This window comes from Channa argus, chromosome 11 (assembly GCF_033026475.1).
Source record: "Channa argus isolate prfri chromosome 11, Channa argus male v1.0, whole genome shotgun sequence".
Classification (NCBI taxonomy): Eukaryota; Metazoa; Chordata; class Actinopteri; order Anabantiformes; family Channidae; genus Channa; species Channa argus.
Window position 1 is genome coordinate 2,566,997 of NC_090207.1, and position 23,379 is coordinate 2,590,375.

General features: G+C 40.0%; 1 protein-coding gene across 3 annotated transcripts in view; it reads right to left on the reverse strand.

Moving 5' to 3' along the window:
• The window catches only part of fras1 (Fraser extracellular matrix complex subunit 1), a 219,048-nt gene that overhangs the window by 89,681 nt on the left and 105,988 nt on the right, over positions 1–23,379 (reverse strand). For all 3 annotated transcript variants that reach the window (XM_067521433.1, XM_067521432.1, XM_067521430.1), the window contains exons 14-19: positions 22,459–22,602; positions 20,460–20,600; positions 20,142–20,282; positions 19,859–20,026; positions 10,764–10,904; positions 8,354–8,500 (exon numbers count right to left, since the gene is read on the reverse strand). In XM_067521433.1, the coding sequence (XP_067377534.1) occupies positions 8,354–8,500; positions 10,764–10,904; positions 19,859–20,026; positions 20,142–20,282; positions 20,460–20,600; positions 22,459–22,602 (882 nt within the window). The remainder of the gene's footprint in view (positions 1–8,353; positions 8,501–10,763; positions 10,905–19,858; positions 20,027–20,141; positions 20,283–20,459; positions 20,601–22,458; positions 22,603–23,379) is intronic.

Below are 23,379 nucleotides of genomic sequence, written 5' to 3' on the forward strand. Positions count from 1 at the left end.
ACAGTACACGCAGGGATGCTGCCTCATTTTTAAATGCAAGTCTGATCAAAGTCATAGTAAAACTCAAACTCTCTATAGTAACTTGCAGAAGTTCCTTAGCATTTCATATTTCCCAGTCCATTCAGTTTGAGCTACAGTGTGTGTGTGTACTCCAGCCTCTATCACACCGTCAGTCACACACAGCAAAGGAAAATTCAGAAGGCTGTGTCTTCTGTCACTTTACAGTTAAAATTTGTGACCCATGCTTCCGACATAATTCAGAGATTAAGGTGAAACCAAATCCAATTCAGTGCACGTAGTCACTGAGGACAGAAGCCCAGACAGCTAATGAATCATTATGCATGTACTTGTGAAATTAATAGAGCAAAACAGAATTTCCAAGGCGATACACATTTATTCAGAAAAACCCTTCCGTTCTTAAAAGAAAACTTCTGAGGAATTCAAAGCATGTGAACGCTTTCTTCAGAGTCAGAACAAACAGAGGAGGACAAGATTAATTCCTAAAAAACTATTTACACAAAAAGCCCCTTAAATTACTTTAATGACAATGACTCATGTATAATTACTAGAGCTGGGTGGTAACATTTGTGGAAATTTATCTATTGAAAACTAAGCAAACTAAGTCCTTTTGGTTTAATTTTTCAATAGCCTCTCTTTGTCTTTTAGTCGCAAACTTCTCAATAGTTGTTTCAGACAAACACCTGAACTCCACTCCTCCCACACACAGTACAAACTGCAGCAGGGTCGCCCCAAACGAGCCAGGATTACAAGAACAATAAAGATACTGATGCTATCTGGTTGTCGTCTGGCTGGCACAGTGGTCGGCACCTTAAAGTTATCCATCCGTACCAAGATAGTTATCGAAGAAGAGCAGGACTCTGCAGGTGAGGAGCTGCGTGTTGCCAGGTGAGAAGAACAGATAAAATTGTGAATCACATGGTGGTAATAGAAAGGAAAGAGGTGTTAAAACCACCAAAGCAATTTCTTTCTTTCTGTGATTAGGAATAACTCTGAGAAAAGTTTGGAGGCATTACGAGGGCAAATCTATGGTGACAGCTCAAAGCACTGCACTTTGAGAAAGCACATGAAAATAGACAACGTCACCAATTTGACAACACAGGCACAGCATTAAGAAAACGTGCTGCGAAAAGCCACAACACAACGGAAATGGCTCAGAGAGCAACTATGAGTTATTTTTGTACATTTAGTAATGTTTTGCCTTTTTGCATGTGTTTTGAGTTTCGGGGCCACCGTAGAAAGCAGACTCATAAACTATATGATGACATCTGGATAAGATCTGAAAATGAGGAAAGTTTGAATAGTTACTGTAATTTACAACAAAAACGATTAAATAAAAAGGACAATTGTAAAATAATGCAAGAACTGCACTTGGACTGGATTTTAATTTAAAAAAGTATTTATAGGATAATTCGAAAATCCAAATACAGAAGGCAAATCTTTAAAAAAAAAAAAATGTGTTTATATAATCATAAATGCAGGCATGTTTTAATGAAGTATTTTTCCATAGCCTGGTTACAGCCTGTTTAATTTCAGTCTCAAGTTTTCAAAATGTAGGATCTGTGCTTTGAATTGTGACAAGTGAACATGTCGATTACTAATGATTTAGACTATGATTAGATTTTTTTTTTTTTTTCACCTTTTTTAGGAGCCAGCTCAGTAAAGCATCAAGCGGTTTTAAATTCTATTTTTGAAGTAAATTAGGAAGCATTTTGATCTTTTGTCTAATGCGATTTTTGAAGAAACAAAATTCAAGTCAGATGTTAGGATTATTTCTGCAGACCTTCCTTTGAAAAGCTCTTACACAGCTTTAACTCCAATCTCCTGAATATGGCATCTATATTGGTGAGTCACAAGCACCTTCTGAAGCAGGGCCAATATCAACAGACTGAAAGTAATAACTTCCTCTCTGTCATCGCACCTATCAGTATCACCTACTGCCAACACATCCAGACAATCCTGCTCCAGGTGCTGAATGGCTCCACAGCAGAGATGAGATACGTGAAGTATCAGGTATTATTGACTGCAGAAACGACTGACTATAAAACTAAAAAGCATTGATTTGGGTTCTCGAAGCTGCTATTTATGATGTAAGTTACTTAAAAAAGTATGCAGACGTTCTAAATGTACAGATGATCATACTCTCACACTCTAGTAAAGACTCAGGACCTCTAATGTCTCTCAGTTAGTTGGTTCCCTCTAAGTAAAAGCTTCTCTCAGGGAAGGAGCCTGAATGCAGCATCAGTTCAGAAAGCGAGAGAAAAGAAAGTGGGACATTTTAGATAAGTATGCAGGCATGAGAACAGACAGGGTGCTGCAGAGACAAAGAAGCTGTGTGGTCCTGCAATGCAGACTTCACCCTGTCTAGACACGTCACCCCGACAAAGAACTGATTTACAGATGCAGCTATTAAACAAGTTCTACTTTTCTTTATGCTCAGGTTTCAAAAACTACATAAAGAAAAACAAAAAAGTTATGCTCTTGTTTTCAATGTCAGAAGTAGGAAATACTTTTACTGACCTTTTTCTTGCTGCAGATAATTCTAACTTAGCTCCATTGTGTCACTCAAATAAATACCGGCGTTAATGCACAATGGATGCAGAACAAATATGTGTGAAGAAAAATCTCATTTTTAAAAAAAACCTACTGTACAAAAGTGCACAATAACTTGATGAATGTTGACACACAGTATTTACATGAGCAGATCAATGTGCCAGCAACAACAATTCAATTATTATATCAAAAAACACCTTTAGAGATGAGTATCACAATTTTTAAAGTGTTATTACAGACACAAACAGTAGTGTATCATAATTGCATCTGTCTTCCCCTTTCAAAGATGCACAGATAAATACTGTGGCTTCCGTTAAAGTGGTTTGTGTTCCCATCTTTTGCATGTTAATGCCAATGTTTTGTTTTTGTTTCACTCCTACAAACTATTTAGAACACTGTTTTTATATGATATTAATTTTCGTTGTCATATAATTTCAATTAAAGTATAATGTCTGCTGGGGAGATAGATAAGACAAATGCACTGGATCCTTTACAGTGTGAACCACTGTAGATATTAAAAAGGCAGTTTATTATTATTATCTCCTTGTTTAGAGTTACACTGAAATCTTACTGCCTGTATTACCAAACAAATTTTTATTTATATATATATATAAACAAACTTTGTAGATTAGACTAAAACTAGACTTAAGCAAACACAACTGCTGCATTGCGTGTGATGATTATCTATTATTTAAAGGGACAAACAAAAAAAAACACGTAACAGCGAAAATGTCCGTTTTCCCAACTAAAACAGGGAAAAGTGAGATTTTGTAATATATTTTTCAGATCATCCTCATATGGGTCTTGATCATTACCACACAACAAAAACAGACATCAGGACATCGCTCTAGGCGCCAACAGGTATTGAATGTGTTTTCAAAAAAAATGTTTTTTAGTATCTATTGGTTTTTTTTGTTTTGGGCAGGTTTTTTTTTTTTTCTTTTTCAGTGTTGGCAGTGTTGTTTCTATGGCAATGCATTTCTGTTATCTGATGTGCTCATCTAATTTTAGCCTCAGATGTTATTTAATAACAGGTCTGACACATTTATGACGCAAAACAAACTCCACTAGCTGTAAGCTTTGAGCTTTAAGCGTTCAAGGACTCTTTCATTTGGCATTTTGGAGCTCAGATCTCTAAATTTCCCTCAACACTGGTTCAGAACTAAATTCTTTTTACTTCGGCAAAGATACATTTAAGAAAAAGGAAGTGATAGAAGTGGAGTGAACATGAGAGAAAGCAGGCTTGCAACAAAGTTAATATTTCCACACACAGCAGCTGATATTACACTTCACCAGAGACCCTCATGTCATAGTTTCAGAAGTGAGCAACATAAATGGTGTAGATGTAAATTGTTTGCATTCTGATTTTGACCACATTGGCTCTTTTTCCAATGCGGTCTTGACTACAACTTGTTACTTCATGTAATAAAAAGAAAATTCTGTTGTTTTACTGCAGCATGATGGGGGAGTGGTTAGCACTGCAGCATCACAGCTAGAAGGTCGCTGGTTCAAATCTACTTACTGCCTGCAGCCTTTTTGTGTGGAGTTTGCATCATTTCCTCGTTAGGTTAATCAGTGACTGTCGTAGTTGTGAACAGTTGTCTGCCGTGTATGTCTTTCTGTGTTGTCTCTAAGACAGACTGGAGACCTGAAGATATTAATTCAACCCAGGGAACTCTACACCCAAATGTCCAACTCATTATTGGAAACCACCAGTAAGAGGCACTAACACTTTCCAAAGACAGGGAAACTTTAAGCAAGTATTTAAAAGATAGTCACACATCTAAAAATCTGAGATACCACCCCCTGAAGGAAAGTGGTGGATAAAAACCAACAGACAGATATCTCGTCCATTCAACTAAGCTTTCCTAGGCCGCAAATAAGTAAATTTACAAAGCTGTCGTCTGCAGAGTCGGGGTAATGTTGTAATAGTAACACAGTAATATAATACGTAAGGGTGTGGCCAATATAAAAAGGAGAAATTCTTGTTATATTTTGTCATTTAGCAGTTTGACTTAAATGTAAGGAACACAAAGCAGGGGAAAGGTGGGATTTAGGGTCTTGGCCAGAAGGATCAGGAACCATTAACCCTGCGGTTCATGGAGGATCATTCTTCCGACTGAGCCACCAGTCGAGTTTGCTCCGAAACCCAAAGAAAAAAAATGCACAATAGAAAACTTTCAGACTGGACGTAGGTTCAGTGTGTTGACTCTTCCTTCACTAATCTAATGCTTTATCTTAACCTCCTCTGCATTAGGGCTTCCAAATGCAATCAGGCCAAAACATCCAACGTATGTTTTGTAAAAGCTATTTGTATCTCAACATATCAGATTTGGGTTGATTGTACCGCTTTTCATCATTCATCTGGGACTGCAGTTGTAATTTCAGCAGCCTGGCTGATTATCAGTTGAGGATTAAGAATAATGACACATGAAAATGGAAAGAAGATTTAGCAGAGCCGAAGAAGTAGTACAGTATTTATGTAAAAGAGGCATTAAAAGGTTTCTTGCCTGGAGAATCACGGGCTCAACAACAAAGGTGACATCTTTTACTTCTTTTCATCATTACCGTCTCTTTTTAAGGGTCTAAAATCCAATCTCCCAAAGATGCTTTCAATGCAGTGAAACCAGTAAAACCTTAAAAGGAGCCTCAGGTAAGAGCATTTTAAAGGTGCTTGGGGAATTTGCCAAGTAAGAGCAGGATGGCTGGTCTTAATAAGCATCTGACAAGAACACTGCTGCTGCCAAATAGCAATCAAATGGCAGTTTCCAAACAGACACGGCGAGTGACAAAGACACAAAATGGAGGAGTATAACAAAAAACAGTCAATAGTGAGAAATCAGTGTCTGTGTGCTGCTCTCACGACGGAGAGGGAAAGCCTCTTCGCTTTAACAAGTTATGTAACGGAGACAATGTGTGTTTGTGTGTGTGAGACGGGTGACAGAAAGAAGAGTAAAATGGGTCGGTGGGTCGCTGGTTCATGGCTCGGCGTATAATTCTGTGAAAGAATTTGCATTAAGTGAGTTAGGTTTGGGTTAAAGAATTTGATTTGGATGGTTGGGGTAAGAGTAAAGTGGTGCGGCGATGCATAGCTGTGTCCTCATATCTTCAGAACAACAAGCATGTGTGTGTTTTTCCTGGCCATGCAGAAATGATGACCCCAGTATTTCTGTGGCCCAGAAGTGCCACCAGCCATCTTTTATTAACTAGAGTTTGGCTGAGCTTGACCCATTTGAGATTAGGGGGTGTGTGTGTGTTTGCAAACAAATGTGTGTGTTCAACCATGCTTATCTGCTTGTGTGTGTGTGTAAGCCTGCAGTGTGTCTCTGCACATACGAGTACATACGTGTGTGTGTGTGTAAGAGCTAATATCTGGTTGGAGTTCCACATCTCCAAACAGTGTGTGTCATCAAAAACTGTAATTAAAAGTGTGTGCATCTCTTTTTTCCATCAGTTTCTGTTTACCCCCTGCTATCTCTTCCTTGCTTGCTTCCCATCGTGTAAACACGGCTGTTTTAATCTGCAGCCAACAGTCCAGATAGGTAAAAACTCATTTTATTAACCAGCAGTGAGAGGGGAGGGGGGGGGGGGGGGAGCTCGCTATACACATAAACACTCCAATCTTACCTTTTCCATTTATCTGTTGTCTGGTAGTTTATCATGTTTTGCTTGGCAAAAGCAAACAGCCTTTTTTTGTGCACAATGAGAAGCAGGGTTTGGAGGTGTTAAGTACCTTAGCCCAGTGTTTATTAGAAACAAATCAAAAGAAAGTTGCTTTGAGGTTCTCCCCCTCACCCTAAAAAAGTAAAGTTACCTTTGTAGAAGTAACTTGCAAGGTCATCACCTTCACAAGCTGAACTCACAATTTTTCTTTTTTAATGCGTGTGTGTTGAATACTAGATAATGTAAGTAGATACAGTATTAGTTTTATTTCAACCTCTTTACTGTACATGCTACAATGCCCATGAACACAGGTTGCCATGGTGAATTTGACCTAAATGAAATTGCTGTTTTATCAGGCATCGACAATGTTTCATTGTTAAGTTCAGCTCACTTTCATTGCTCTACAAAACTGAACATGAGAGTCAGTGGTGGGATATGTTACTGAAACATGCCTTGCCAGTTGTCTCGCTCCCAGGATGCTCATGAATACAGATTTGCATCTTTATCAAAGAACTGTTTTCCAATCAAAGAAGGAAGATATTTTCCAACACAGTTGTGCATGTTTTTCACTAATGACCAAACCAGTTTAATGTCCATCCAAGACTTCAAGAGCTCCAACTGTCAGTCATCCAAATGTGACTACTCCAAAGTAAATATGGCTTCTTGAGATGACATATTCTTATAATTTATTTGAAGATGCCTCGGTAGCCAACTACAGCAGCTGCTAGAAATCATAAACCTACTGAAAAAAGCATCATGCAAGCGTCTGGGATTTAGCCCGTTTTTAGGTAGGAGAGAGAATCAGGACGACTGGTGCTTAGACAAAATGGATCGATTTGCATATTTTTGTCGCTAAAGCCTATTTGAAATCTCTCAGCTTTTCACCAAATCTTCAGTCTTTAGATGAGCTTTAAGCAAACTCAGTGGAAACCATGACTTTAGCTTGTAGCCCTGTACATCTTTTTGACCCACCAATTCAACAGAAACAGACTGCGGGATTAGAAACATATCAATCTAAACCCTCATTCAGACTGAGGTTACAGGGGGGAGGTGGAAAATTAATTATTTTCTGTGCTCCTCAAAAGCCTCCTCAGAGAGACACAGAGGAGTTGAAGAGGAGGCGGGGAGTAAGAGACATGAAGCACATTTTGTGTAAAGCAAAAGTGAGTTATAGCATATAACTCACTTAACACAGAAGCATAAGATGCATATTATTATAATTAGGTATGGCTTAAATCTGCTGCGTATTTCATTATATCAAATGTTGACTCCTTTTTAATGGTGAAGTATACGAACAACATCAGGTGCGTTTGTACAGCAGGAGATTGTCAGAGTCAGAAGCATGCTCACAAGAGAGACTTGTTTTTAGTGAGGGATCAGCGCGTACAGTAGGCACAACATGACAGAAAGATTAGGCTGCAAGTAACTGTGCTTTGTGCACAGCACATAGGAGATGTGCATCTAAAAAAAAATGACATCCTGTGGCAATTGAGTGAGAGAAACTTTGAAAACACACTCACTCACTTTAAATTGACAATTTTGGACGAAGCGGCGTGCTCCATGCACAGGCTCGTGCACGTAATCCATACTTTGTACTACTCACAGGATAAAGTCCGGATAATCTCAATAGCATCTCACCCAGACATCTGTGTTCTCACACACACAGCCCCTAGATAAAGTCTGGAGAATTCCAGGATTCCAGTGCATGTGTGAAAGTGGCTTTAATTTAAATTATTACAGAGTGGGAGTGAAGAATTACGCACATAAATTCTCCAGGCAGGATTAAAACCACATGCCCTGGAGAAAATAAATCCCAGAGAAAAAGAGCTTCAGAACATCTGCTTTACAAAGCTGGTTGGCACTTCCATTAAGTAATTGGAGCTACAGACACACACAAGACTTGTCATGTCTGCGTGTGTAGGTGTGCAAACCTCAGCGGGCAGGGTAAGGGCCTAACCCTGCCAGTGTTGGTGGGCCCCTTCCCATTGGGGTCACTCAGGCTGAAAATACAGCAGTGAAGCAACATAGCAATCGTGGCAAGAAAACTTCGTCCAAATGACCTATTGTAAGAAGGTCCATGACACCGCGCACACACATACACACTCGCAGGCTGACTTACTGAGGCACTCTCCAGTGACGACATTGAGGAAATTCCCCTCTTTGCAGTTCGTCCTGCAGTGACCACTTTCTAGGGAGGCCAGCTGGGGGCAGGAGGTGCAGTCGGCTTGGGAGGGGCCGGAGCACGTCTGGCAGGATGGGTGGCATGCTGCATGGGGGGGGAATGAAGGGAAGAGAGGGTCACAGGTGAGAGACAGAAAAAAAGAATCAAAATCAGGCAAAAAAGTTATAGTGGTGATGAAAGTTATGTAAGAAAGACATAAAAGACAGGGAAGTGGAGGTGGTGGGAGGAAAGGTTATTGAGAGATTATAGTGGAGGATAGAGGGAAGAAGAAAATAGAAAGGGGAGAGGGAGAGATAAGGTGATAAAATGCAAAGGGGGGGTAAGAAGATTTAGAGTTCAGGGAGGGAAAGACCAGGGATAAAAACACCATAGAGGCGTAAGAGACAGTATTCAAGATGGAGGTTATTATTAATTACTGTCCAAATATTATTAACTATAACATATTTAAACAATAAAGTTCATAGGAATACACTAAAGCACCGACTTCCGGAGAGAAAGCGGTTTGCTAGACACACATGCATAGCAATTTGAAGCCGCGTTTTCCAGCCACCTGATAAATACGAAACAAAGATTCAATTTCCTTGTAGCTCTTCTGTTGGCCTCTACCATCTCTGTATCTGCTGGATATTAATCTCCTCTCAAGCAAGTCTGCCAGTTTGTCGGCGTCTTGGTGCAGAGCAGGAAGGATAAAGCGAGTTTATCAGAGCTCATTTACAAGTCAGCAACTAACTGCAGCAGCAGAGACTGAATAAAGTACATGTAGCATATAACAAAACCTTTGAAATTAATGACCACCTCTGTACAGCTGTAGAGTTGCTGAGTTCTCCGTCAACATGAGCAGCTGCTTTCCCGTTACCTATAATCATTTGCCTCATTGCAATAATAATAATACAAATCCACACGCTGTTAATTATTGTCTTGCACTAGAATTTACCAGAAACAAAACTTTCCAGGAGAAGTTTACTTTCTTCAAGACACAAAATGCAATACTTGTTTGGATCATAGCTAGGCAGCTTCTAAATCAACAAAACGGGAGAAGAGGCCGAGTACGCAAACAGAGGCCATTAATTTTGGTATCCCAAGGGAAAGTTAATCTGAGCCCATTATTTTTCTTAACGGTCTAGGTGTCCATCTGTACCTGCCATTTCAAATACTCTGCTAACGTTTGGAGAACAAAATACTATAAAGAAATCCTTTCAGATAAACAAAGAAAATCCAGAAGACAAAGCGGGTAGACTGATGATTGAATATGATCATCTAGCTTTAAATCAGGTCCGACACCAGGTAATGAATGTGAGATTAGTGTAAATGGATTTTCATTAACACAATTGGCCAGAAGGAAGAGGAGGGTGTACACAGGTAGAAGAGGCTGTTTTCAGTGGGCAATATGCTGTTAGCTACCACAAATCTACACTTTATTGTATTTTGATGTAAGATATGAGTAAATCTGACCTTGATGCTCCCTTCTGCTGGTGCTTGTTTAATTTGTCAAATTTGGTTTACGGCTAAGGACGACAAAATTACAGCTAAACGCTGTAATTAAATTACAGCTAAACGCTGTAATTTTGGTGAGATTGGTACCAATTTGCCTAATAAATAAGACATTCACTTATACCACTTTAACAGCAAGATATAAGCTTTTACCACTGACCTCACTTTTTCTGTGAGAAGAAAATTCTCTTTATAACACTTAAATCACTTTTTGCAAATTTTCTTGCTTTTGCTTACACCCACTAAACTAAACACCCTACACCAATCAGGCATAACATCATGACCAACTGAGCAATTTAATGCCATCCAATACAGTGGCTCTGCCATGAATTCTACTTTCACAATGTTGTAATTTCTCAGGTTTTAGGCTGAAACTGTCAGAAAGGCGATAATTCTACTGTGTGTTAATTTAGCCTGTTTGAGCCTGACATGGACTCTAGAGAATATCAGGGAGATCAGGTGCCGAACAAAACCAAGTATGCAGGTACACAGCAAAATCACCAGTGTTACACTAATCGTGAGAGTGTTTCAAGTATATTTTGGACAGTGTCACTGGTGAATTTAGCTGTGTACAGCTGACCGAATTTATCACGATGCAAACAGGAACTAGGATAAAGGATCGTGTAAGGATTAGTATAAACAGTTCTAAGCAACACTGTATCGCATTGCCCTACCCCTAAAAATATATATAAAAACATAACTAAACAGTAAAACCCATGCTCTTGCACTCCTAGGGCCAGATTCCGGCCTTGAAAATGGAACATCTTTGTAGAGTAAGGACACGTCATCCAACCTCACTGCCTTAACGTGCGTTTAGAATATTATGGTTTTAGGGTTAAGGCGTTTGCATCCTTACCTTGGCACTGATTGTCTTGGATAAAGAAGCCTTGTAGGCAGCTGGGGACACAGCGTCCTTCATGCAAGCTGGACGGGGAGGGACAGGACGTACAGTTGTCTGCAGACGGCCCGGTACACTGCCAGCAGGAGGGATGACACTCTGGAAAGGATAGATGGAACAGTTATATTCACCACAAGAAACAAAAAAAGCTCTCTTCACTACATTCCCACCACAACACAAAAAAGATAAATAAATAAATATAAATAATAGTGTAGAATTTTCTAGGTCTAAAACTTTGTACAGTATCAGTACAAAACATGCTTTTCAACTTCTTTTACTTCCTATTGCTGCAGATACAAAAAAGCCCACTGCTGGAGCATGATGAGAAGTCCACTACATGACTAATTTAGCTCTACTGTTGCAGAAATGCATCCAAACTAAATTAAGAACTACTCTTACTGCTAAACACATATACACCTAAACAAACAGCCTATGCATCTGTAGCTGAACTGCAGCCAATGTTCTCCACCACTTTCGTTATCTTGCAGCCACTCTGCTGTATCTTCTTCTTTCCCTGCTGCCATATTCTGAATCTGATTCTCAAGAGCTTTTTGTCAGCTCTGCCAGCTAGAAGAGAAGTAACACTTGGATGAGGCCTGCAGCCAGTTCCACCAATCAGAAGTTACACATTAACACTAGGGTCAGTGCCAGCTCAGAGAGTCTGGTCCAAGACGGCCACCCGCCAGCAAAGCCTTCTCAAATATGCTCTACTGCTCTGTTTACTTTAGAGAACATAAAACTTCCTCTGTGATAGTTTTAGAATAATTAATATGTAGAAGAATCAAAATCTGTTTTGTAATTGTAAGTGAGGAATCTAAAACAGGTAACTGGGCCTCCAAAGGGCAGAAGGGTTTACCTGTTTAAAATTGTACTGCTCAGAAGTGATGTAAGGTGTAATCACATATTATTTATTAAACACAGAAAATACACGAATCAGTAAGAGATAAGGGGAAGTGTATCTCTTTAGCATCATTCAAACACCAGTGTAAAACCAAACTGGCTTTACATTCAGCAAAAGAAACACAGGACAGCAAAACTTTTAATTAATAAATTAAAAAACAAAATGTGAAAATTACATTATGAGTGCAGTCTGAATGTAATGTTTAAATTTCTCTTTCTAGTATAAGTGTTGTTGCCTGACACTAAAATTGTATTTAGACAAGTTTGGATAAAGTCTTTAGGTGGTTGAATTTCTATTTGCAAATTTAAAAAAAAAAATAATAATAAAAATAAAAAAAGTTGGACAACTAAATTCAGTCTTTTAAACTTAAAATTTCATTTCACAGATAAATCTGAAATTAATATATTTTGGACCTATAAATATATTGTCTGACACTAAACCCAAAGATAACAAATTTGAAAATCAGAGTAGATTATATATGATTCGTGCTTGAGAAGCTTGGGAGGGTCAGTGGAGCAGTTCATCTTACTCCTTCACACGGCTGTCGCAAGATTCAAGTCCTTCCTCCAGACTTCTCATGGCTACAGAGACAACTTTACTCGGCATCTTTTGGTGAGTTTATTGGCATTTTTTCTACTAAATGTAACGTGGGCAGAGGTCTCTGAAATAGTGTGGGCTCATGTAAACAGCTCATCGTTTGACAAAGCTCTCATACCTTAAAGTGTTAGCATTAGCTAGCCTGTGTTTTGGCACAGGGGACAAGGAGCTAAAAATAGATTAAAGTTAGATCCCAACTTTACCTGATGCATATTTAAAAAGGTGCAGCCGCTGGCGCTAGAATATAATAAAAATAACTACCAGTCTAAATGAGCCAGTTCATATGGCTGCAACTGATTACCATCCATTCAAGATGGCAGCAAGTAGTCTGTGATCTTTATTTGTACATAGAAATGTCTCTTCTCTTTCATCATGGGGTCCATATTGGTCCCTGTAAAGCCAGATAGTCCCAGGCTGAGATGGCTCCTTCATATCCTCTTATCTGAAATCAGCACTCCTGAGCTGCTCCACTGACCAATTAGATGCAAGCTAATTTGAGGGCTTATATTTTGGGCTCCGAAGCTTCTCAAGCACGAATAGAAGTAGGAACTCGTATACTCAAACTCTCTATTTTGGGACATCATAATAGTGAAAATTAAAAATCAATGGAAGATGAGATTTTAGAGCACTGAATTCAACTTTTAAAATTCTAAATAGAAAATGTTACACAGACCATGGCTCTCTGCTGTTCTGCATTTTTGTCCACAGTGCTCTTGGGGCAGCTTCAAATTTAGCTTCACTTTCAATTTTGCTTCATCAGTGAAAAATGTATTCACTACTGAAATACTTACACAATACTTACAACAATGAAATACCTCAAATTCATGGAACCTCCCTTTTCCCTGGATTAGTTACTGTTCCCCTCTATGCCACCACTCCCTTCACACCACAGCTGCCCAGAAACAAGCCTTTTGTGTAGGCTTTGATGTCTGCTTTGGCAGCATGAAGACAAATAGCGGAGCAACGCTATCAGCACTGGCAGACGAGTGGAGCTACGGACCAACCGGCTGCTTGTGGGAATGAAAGACAAAAGGCCTGTCACCCACCAGCCTGGAGCATCAAGTGTGTGTGTGTGTGTGTGTGGACTACCTGACTTTTTTTGGTATACAGCACTCAAGAATGTGTGTGTTTATAATTACTCATCTTCTGGATTCTTTCAGAGAGCTGTCATCTGTATCCGGGTCTTGTGTACACACTGCATGACAGCCACTGGCAGAAGCAGACTGCTACTCTACCTGCGCCAACACACCAGTGTGTGGTGTGTGTGTGTGTGTGTGGGGGGGGGGGGGGGGGGGGGGGGGGGGGGAGGGTGTATATGTGGTTTCTCAACCTGCAAAAACATTTACCCTCATGGAGCACCTCAGTGACAGAGACAGGACCTTTTAAAGTCACAGCAGTGTCAGCCAAAACCGTCAATCTGACACCCCATCATCGCCCACCTTCTCCACGCTGCCTAACCGCGAACCCCTTCTTCTCCGGCAAATATGGCAGCTTAATTGGTTAGCTGAGACGAGAAGACAAGCCCATATGTTTTCATGATTGAGTTTACCACCCACTGACATGTCTGTTCATCCGTAAACACACCACCAGTACCGACTCTTCTTGGTCACATCTGTGTGAGATAAGCACACATCCAGCTCATGCTGCCAAACACAAGCCTCAAACATCCTTCACATCAACAGGCAAAGAGCAAACACACACTCAGAGGCATATTAAACAGGCTTCCTGTCATACTTATTTCATTAATAAAAGGACGCAGTAAGAGTGATAGGCAGCCTCTCATTCTGTTATTGCACCTTGGATATCTAATTTGTTGCAAAGCGGAGAGTGCATATTGATTCCTGTAGTACCCAAATTCATGTGCACAGGCATTCTCATCACACATTATCTGGAGCACACATTCAGAGCATCCGATTCGTTACTTTGTTTTGCGCCGATAGGGCCATAATTTGAGGTGGGCACAGTTGATGAGGTTGTGATTTAGTTTGGGAGTGTGCGTGTTCCTCGATGCCTTCCGCAAATGATCTTCCTGGTACAGTACAGGGCTGATCATCACATTAGTGCAGAGAAGACCTCTATGTGTTGCACAACAGAAACTGAAATGAACAGCTAGTATTCATTCGTCTAAAGTGTCTAATGTATTGCTAAAATTGCTTTTGCTATTTTATGACATTCTGATATAAAGTCCATTCACTCCTTTGAGAGACACTTTTGTGGAAGTAGAGGTACAAATGGATCAAGAATTCTTTTTCTCTCCAGTCTGAATGGAGCCTGTCATTTCGAATGAAAGTTGAATTCTTCACTAGAACCCTAACTTATAGATGACATACACTGACTTCAACCCTGCCTCTTTTTAGTGGCATAAAGTCTTGCTTATGAAGGGAACAAAGCAAACACAAAAACCTACGTGCACTTTTAAGCCAAGCAGGATGTCCCACATCAGAAACCAAAACTACAAGCAAACCTAATCTCTTCCACTTGTATGAGATATAAAGCTTGTGCCCAAAGTCATAAAATAAGAGAGTGCTCCTCAAAAAGTTACGACTGACATATTTTTTGACGTCAGTGCAGTAATGTTATCAGGATCTGAAGCTATTGGTTGAGTCAAGAAGGTGAACTGGTCTCAGTAAGAGAACATTGAAACACTTCCTTTATTTTGAACATGTCAGCTTCATGTCTGAAAGAACAACCTGGTCACTGTTCCATAAAGGTTGTGACTTTATGACTTTACAATAGACCTTGTTACCAACCCACTAACCATGACAGTCTAGCAAGTGATGCTTAAAATCCTGTGACCTAATCCCAGCCAGACGGAAAACATGATTGTTTTGGAGGATGTCCTAAACATCAAAATAATTTTTCAGTACCACACACACATTTGTCCACAATGTTATCATGTGCCACTTGATATACTTTCCAGTGGAGCACATATGGTCTCCGTCACAGTCATGGGCATGTCTGAATGAAGCCATGAGGAACAGCCTCACAAAAGTGACCTACACGTGTTGATAAAAAGCTGCAGCTTTAACATACTGATGAAGCCAGGAATTAATATTACACACATCGTGTGTTCCGATGTTCGAAACAAACAACTGTAAACACGCGAGAGACAATTAATGTTTGTGGAGTTTTAAAAAGTTTAACATGTTGGGTTTAACCCTTTGGGCACGTGACCGTGCTGCAGCCTGATCTGTTTATCGAGCAGCATTAAACCTCCTACACACCAAGTATCTCTGACTGCACAGGAGGCCTGCTGACTGGAGGCGAGAGGGATTTACAGCCAGGAATTTGCTCTCAGGCATCAAATAGCTCGTCACCTCCAGCCCACACTGTCTGTGTGTGTCTGTGTGTGTGTGTGTGTGTGTGTGTGCGTGTGTGTGCACATAAACACTGGAGTCTGTAAGTCTCAAGTACCTGTTTACACACTCATCCTCCTCAGCTACAGGACAGTCGGTGCTGTCAGGGCACTACACACACATCAGCTCTTACAATAGCCTTCATTGTTCCCACCTGTACACCTGGACCCACTGATACTCCATTAACGAAACCTATGTTACTAAGAAAAAATAAAAATAAAAACAGAATGGAGCAACTGCTTTACATATTACTTTTATTCAACCTTAACTGATGCAATGAGCAGCTAATTTCCTGACTACATGATGAAATGACCACATTTTTCTAGACTTTTTTTTTTTTCCACCTGATGGCATAAGCATATTTATGGATGACGATGGCAAAAGTCATTGGGCTCAAATTGCAAGAGAGTGGTTCTGGTAGACATCATTTTCACACATGGGTTGGCAGCCTTAACCCCACTGAGAACCTTTTTGATATGCGAGAGATCATCATCATCAATACCAAATCTTGGTGAAATAAATAAATGTTGCAAAATTGCATAAGCTCATCAAAATGATGATGCTCTAATGAAATTTAACGGCGCCCCGGTTTGGTTTTTCGGACCAGGCAGAGACAAACTCAGTGCAGCTTTTTGCATGACATACGCAAAGTGTGAGCAGAAACAAGCAGAAGTCCTTCTCTCGTCACATATCAGACAATAAGAATCAGGGCAGTGGCATGATGATTATCTCAGCAAAACCAAACATGTATTAATAAGAGCAACTTTATTCGATCCACACGTTCTAGCACATGTCCTTAGTTCCTATCAGCCTTCCTCACCTTCTCATCTGTGTGCGTTCATGAAGAGTCCTAAAACCCAGGGATATGCTTTTTTCTTCTTCAACGTGAACTCACACACAGCTGCAGTTTGTGCTGCCACAGTGACGCCTTCATCTACTTGCATCTCTATTTTCAACGTGTGTGTAATCGCATTGCCTCTAAAATGTGCTTTCCATTCCCTCTGCACACACACTTTCCATTCCTCATACAGTTTGCAAGTAGGTGCATGACATTGTTAAACTTGGACTCAGCCTACTTTAGCCCCCGTATTGGTCCAGTGCTGTTCCCTTGTGATCACAGAGATGAATGAGTGTTAGAAGACGCAATCCAGCTACTCTTTATCGATCGGTAATTGTCTCCTCCCAGGTGATTAAGGGAATCCGATATTGCTAAGGGCTATTCAATTCCAGGTTAAGTAAACAAAATCTTCCCAGATGCTTGACCTGCTTGGAACTTAAAAGTAAACGGTTGCGAGGTGACAAATTGTGCCATTACCTGAATGCCTTCAAGCTCAGGGTCCCTAAAATCAATGCGAGGCAGACTCAAGCCCACCCACTCCTCGCCCCTTCAATTTATTACATAAACGAGCAAACAGGTTGTGGATATCCATTATTCAGGGGCAAAAACCACGATAACTCATTTGTTTCTCACAGAATTATTTTGTCACTCCTAAAGAGATTGCAAGCAACAAATCTGAGGACTACTGTGACTGCCTCACTTCCTCCCATGACAAACAACACAGGAATGGGGGAAAAGGTATCAACAATAGAGGCGACAAATTATAATCTTTCCAAGCTTAGGAACAAGATAACAGGAAATTTTAAAGGTATTTCTGAGGGCACCCTATAATTGACACAATCATTGGACTCACACCTCAAAGCACAGCTGCTCACGAACTGTAAACAGACACTGATGACTTATCTGCACCGACACACCTGCAATATACGTCTTCTTCAAACTTTGCATGTCTACCATGTCACTCATCCCCTACAATCCCTCTACTTCGTGTTCAAATCACAGAAGTGAGAACGGAGGCATCCATACCCCACCTACCCAATGCAAGTTTGAGTTTCCTTGATAAATAATAGAGTAATCCAATAGTGAAGGCAGCACTAAAGCTCTGGATTGTGTTTTCATTTCCCAAGAGTCCGACTAGGTCTGTTCACTACATTAAAGATGGATACTGAGCTACAGTACAATACCTACAGATGCTAATCTCGGTATCATCCATCTCAGGGTCGATTGCTGTTCACATTGTTTCCTGCAAACAGTCTACGGAAGTTTCTTTAAAGCATGATCACAATCTCACCTTTACAAAACAGGTTTTGTTCCTAGACCTGATGAAGGACTGTGACATTTTAGCAATCTTCTGAGTTTATTGCAAGCCACACTATGTGACATGGGTCTGATAAACGTGGGTATGAGATCACTTCTGATGTACGTAGACGGCATGAGGACAACACCTACTGTACCGTAGGCAACAACACAAGTCACAACACAAATTTACCGTAAAAACTTCTAATTATATGTGAGTTTGTTGCCAGTGTTGGGTTGGCTATTTGTCAACACAGTGGTGGTTCATCATCACAGTCACATTGTGAAATGGTCATCACACATTTCCTACAATGTCTGAATTGTGTCCCAGACAAGCAAGGACATTGCCGCATCTGGTCACCTTTTGTCTGGCACGGACCAAAATGTCACAGTGTATACAAGTGTTGGATCAGCAGCTACTCATACGTTTTGTCAGCAGGGAACTTGAGCGTCAGACTCAGACAGTAAAACTGATTCTTTGCAACAGGTACATTATGAACAACCCCAACAAGAAATGCAAAAGTCAGAAACTAGTAATTATTATTGAAAGACAACAGTAGAATAAGTATAACATGAGTGGAAACAACTGCGTTAACTTGCTTGGCAGAAACAATAAATTATATTAATGTTGAAATAAAAAAGTGACATCGTTCTTTTTCAGTGTACGGAAATTATCATAGAAAATCACTCTACATGATGCACCCATTACCCTCTGCCAGTCCCAGAAACTATCATTTAAGCACTGGTTATAAAAGCCCTATTTGTCAGTTTGTGCTTAACTCATTTCAGGTAACAGCACATCCAGCAGGTGAAAAGTAAAGTGAGAGAAAGTGGAGCTGAACCAATCACCAACGTTGGCGAATGACTTGGCAGCACATAAAGGAAGAGACAGCAGGTTGGAACAAATACCGCTCTCCCTGCCAAAATACTGGATGCAGGATGGTCAGTGGGCAAAAAACTGAATGACTGAGGTAAATGGATAGAATTTCTTAGCACACTGGTAGAGGTATGACGGAGGTAGTATAAACTGATTTTGGTCTTTTTAATCTGCTTTTTTTCTCCTTTCATTATTCTCCTGCTTCATTTTAGAACCACAAAAAAATATCCCCTTGCATTCAAGCAAGAAGGTGGTAGATACAGTGTGTGTTTGTGTGTGATAGATGATCACATCACACCCAAAATCCAACTTAGAAATTAGCCTATTACAAACCCAATTTCCCAGTCACAAACAACCTAATCAGGTGTCTCCACTCACATTCTCTATTTCCCTTTTCCAAACAGAAACATGTGCACATGCACACACACACACACACACACACACACACACACACACACACACACACACACACACACACACCTTCCAAACACTAAATCAAGGCCAAACTTCTGTTCAAACATTTAGTATTGTGACCAAGGAAAAGCTTCTTTGATATATTAGAAGTTGTCAGTCTATTGTGGCTTTATGGTGGGATAATTGAGGCTGAGCTCTTGAAATTGAAATTCTGGTAAAATTGAAGAATTTCTTCAGTGACTGCTCTATGGATCCATGTATTGGATCAGAAATTATATTAATTTGACTTACACTAGTCAAAATGTAATAGTGTAATATTTGCCAAGTGGGGATCTATTCATTTGTTGTCACTTGACTGACCAATGGACTGTTTCAGTAACAGTTTCTGGTTGTCTGAAAATTATAATTTGGCTTGAATAATCAAAACCAAATATATTCCTGAAAAAAACATCCAGATTTTGTCATTAGCTTTCATTCAGATTATGTCTTCTGGGTGCTAGAAAATGAGATATTTTCAGTCCAATAGTTCCTCCAGAACTCCTCCAGATGACCTCATCTGCACTTAAGGAGTTTTCAGCTAAGGGCAGATGTGATTTAATTTAGAGAAGGAAGGTCAAAACAATACAGGTACTCCCCAAATCAACACCATAGCAACAAAGTTAAACATTTGTGAGGTGCCTCTTTTCAACAAAATTGACCAATAGTGTAAAAGACAATAGCTCAACCTTCCCCTAAATAACGCAGAACACGTAACCAAAAACCTTGTGCACTGACCCCTGCATGTCTGCTTGTCATCTAGGAAGGTGTGTGAGGAACATCCACCTCTGCAGATGCCGTGGTGGAGGTGAATAGACTGCGGCAGGAGAACTTCCTCTGGTTTGAGGCAGAGCAGGCAGTCTGAGGCCAAAGGACCCACACAGGAACGACAGGATGGGTGACAATCTGAACCCAAGGGAGATGAGGTCAAGAGGTGAGACTGGCAGAGACTGAAAACCTTTAAACAATGTTGAATGGATTTAACACATTGTTCAGTCAATTTAAATGGAAGGAAGGTTACTGTGACAGGTGTTGTCCAGGGAGTACAGTCCCTCCCCACAGGCCTGCACACATTGGCCTTGGTGGAGAAGAAGTCCACTCGGACACAGTGTACACTGGGACACAGAGGGACCCCAACATGAGGCACAGGAGCTGTGGCAGGCTGAGAAGAAAAGGAAAGAACGATAATAGTTTGTATCTTTCAAGCAGATTATTCAGTCAGCATTATAGTTCAGTACGTAGCCCCATGTTCTGAGCACCAGACAGCTACTGTATGCACTGCTGCTTGACTGAGTGTTTGAGCTCAGAATGCAGCATGGTGTAGCACTCAGTGACTTACCTCTGCATCTGCTGTGGTTGTCCATGTAATGCTGAGGTGGACATTGGTTAATACATTTCCCATCATGCAAGGCGGTCCCCGGTGGGCAGGTCATGCACTTTGGATTGTCAGGGAAACAGGAGGTACAAGACGAATCACAGGCTGTGAAGCAGAAGATCTAAATGTTAATGACTTCCGGTTGGACTGACATTGTGTTCACTTTAAAATTAACGAACTGCAGCCAAGTAAGAGCAACATCTTATGACTAGACAGCAACTACTGGCAACTACTATAGGTTCGTACTTTCTGTTGCAGTACAAAAACAGACTGACGAAATATTCAGTAAAGTCTTTATAAAACATCGAGTTGCAAACAGGTCAAATGCTATGACTTAAAAAGTAAACTTTCTCACAATTCTGCTTAATAGTGTGTGTGTGTGTGTGTGTGTGTGCGTCGATCCATTTCAACATGACATTCTAACTTGCAAACACAGTCAAAGGGATCTTGGACTCCATCTGAGCAGAGGCTAGTATGAGTAAAAGCTATTCCTATACTGTGCTGGAGGGGACAACACAGGAAACCTATCAAATTTAATCCAGGAAACCCTGAGGAGAGAATTCAGAAGGTAAAAACCCTTCAGCGCTCTCCAGATGTTGACATTTCAAACCAGACCTCAAAAGCATAAACTGGCAAATTCTAATGGATTTGACCTTTTTTTTCCAACCAAGTTCCCCAGGTTTTGACATTTCCAAAAGACGGCTTCTCACTGAGAGCTTCTACTCTTCCATATGAGGGAAAAGAAAAGGCCTCACTCAACCCCTCCAGGTGGTTTTTACCAAAAAAAAAAAAAAAAAAAAAAAAAAAAAGAGCTCAGCTATGTGCTGCTAAGTTCAAAGTCACCCTGAGGGAGGCCTATTCTTGCTCTCCATCTTACCACTCAAAAATAGAAAACATCTATATTCATAAAGGATCTCTTTATTCACAGAGGCTGTAAATTCTCATTAGTGAAAGAGAAGACTGCTAATTATTGGATTTTTTTTATTTTTTTATTATTGTTTGTTTGCTAACTCTGGCTTCTGCTGACTTATCGTTTTGGCAGTGGATCCTGGCAAGAAGCTCCAAAGAGATGTTAAAAAAAAACAAGCCCAAACAAACCTTCACCTCCAGTTCACCGCTAACAATAAACCTCTTATTGTCTCAGAAGGTATTGGAGTTATCTGCACTAGCACATTCGCTGACATCTAACTTGTCTGCTTAAATATCAACTTTCCCTCCTCATGGAGTGAGGCTGCATAGAAAACTCATTTCAGATGGATGGCTGCACTTTAGTTGCTTTTTTTCTCTTAAACATTTTTAGACACGGAGTTTAGACCCTGACAGTATCACTAATACTGTATATTCTGTGTCTGTGTTTTAACCCTAAGGAACCTCCCGTATAAATTTTATGTCTCTATTTTTACATATTTTCCCAAAATCTAACCTGACATAAAGAATATTTCTGGTTTTAAAATTCAAGCAAATTCTTTTTTGCTTGATGCTCTATTTGTTCTGTTTTTGTGGGAGTCACATTACGCCATTTTCACTGCGGCAAAAGTTTCATTTAAATAGTAGATTCTTCCTCTGCTATTTGAAAATTCTCTGGTAAACAAAAGCAAAGACCTGTGCCATTTTGCAGAGACATTTAACAATCATGCCTGGTAGAAAACTATTATGGAAAAATCAGAGAGCACAATTACTGCGCCCACAGCAGCAGAAAATAGACACTGCAAAAACAGTGGTGTAGGATTACTTTTGAAAAGTGATTTTGTAACAAACAGATATATTAAGCCCATGACTTGCATGTTTATGCGTTAAGTAATTCACCTAGGATAAATTAGCCCTCAGCATTGACTTCAACCTTAAATTGTTTTAATAACCAGTAATGGACCAAGTGTCTTATCACGTGGAACAGTGGGAATGTTCCACATAATCCAAAAATCCTAATATTGAAAAGTGCAGAGTGGATATATGTCAGCTTTACCGTAGCAGGTGCCTCCTTGACTGTAGAAGCCAGAGCCACAGTCAGAGACACATTCTCCATCTTTGAGCAAGACAGCCGGGTCTGAACATGACACACACTCCTGGTGGCTTGGACCACGACACTCTGAGCAGGACTCGTGACAGCCTGATGGAAAGAACAGAAATACATTTAGTGTAGCTATTTTTAACTGAATGTTGTAAAAATCACCAGATTGTATGTCTACTTAGTGCATATCATTTAAACTTCATATTATGCAAATCATTATATTTTACGTATATGATGTGTAATGTGTTTCTAAAATAGACATTAAAATACTCTTTAGTACAACACAACAATAAGTATTACAACTATCTTTGCTCTGGTGAAATTGGAGTTGATGCCTTTGCATACAGCAGCAGATTCACCTGTGTATGTGTCTATGGGAACAAACAGAAGCTCAAAAAGCCTGTCTCAGCACCAACTGGTATGATTATACATGATTTCCCAGCGGCCCACAGACTGAAGCCAGGTACCATAGCAAGTGCCAAAAAATGCACACAAAAAAAAGGAGAGACAAAAACAGAAAATAAGGAAATCACTAGAGTGCTGTGACACCTCTGGATGTTACAGCTAACTCTTGGCACTGAAAATACTGTTTATAAACTGAAACAAAATTCATTTTTTATAGAGAGTGTCCTTTGCTCAAGATTATTTGCATAACTATATCTGCTCATTTTTAGGTGACATTAAAAAGGGGTTTGCATGCCCAGTAGTATTGGCATGAAGTGGTATCCATGCTGAATGAGGATGCTTTGTACATGATGCAGATCACACAACCATCCATTGTAAAAGCATCTCCACATCATCATGTTATCATCTATCTTCGTTTCATAACCTCTGTGTCTGACATTCTGTATATTCCTTGGTTGGATCCAAACACCT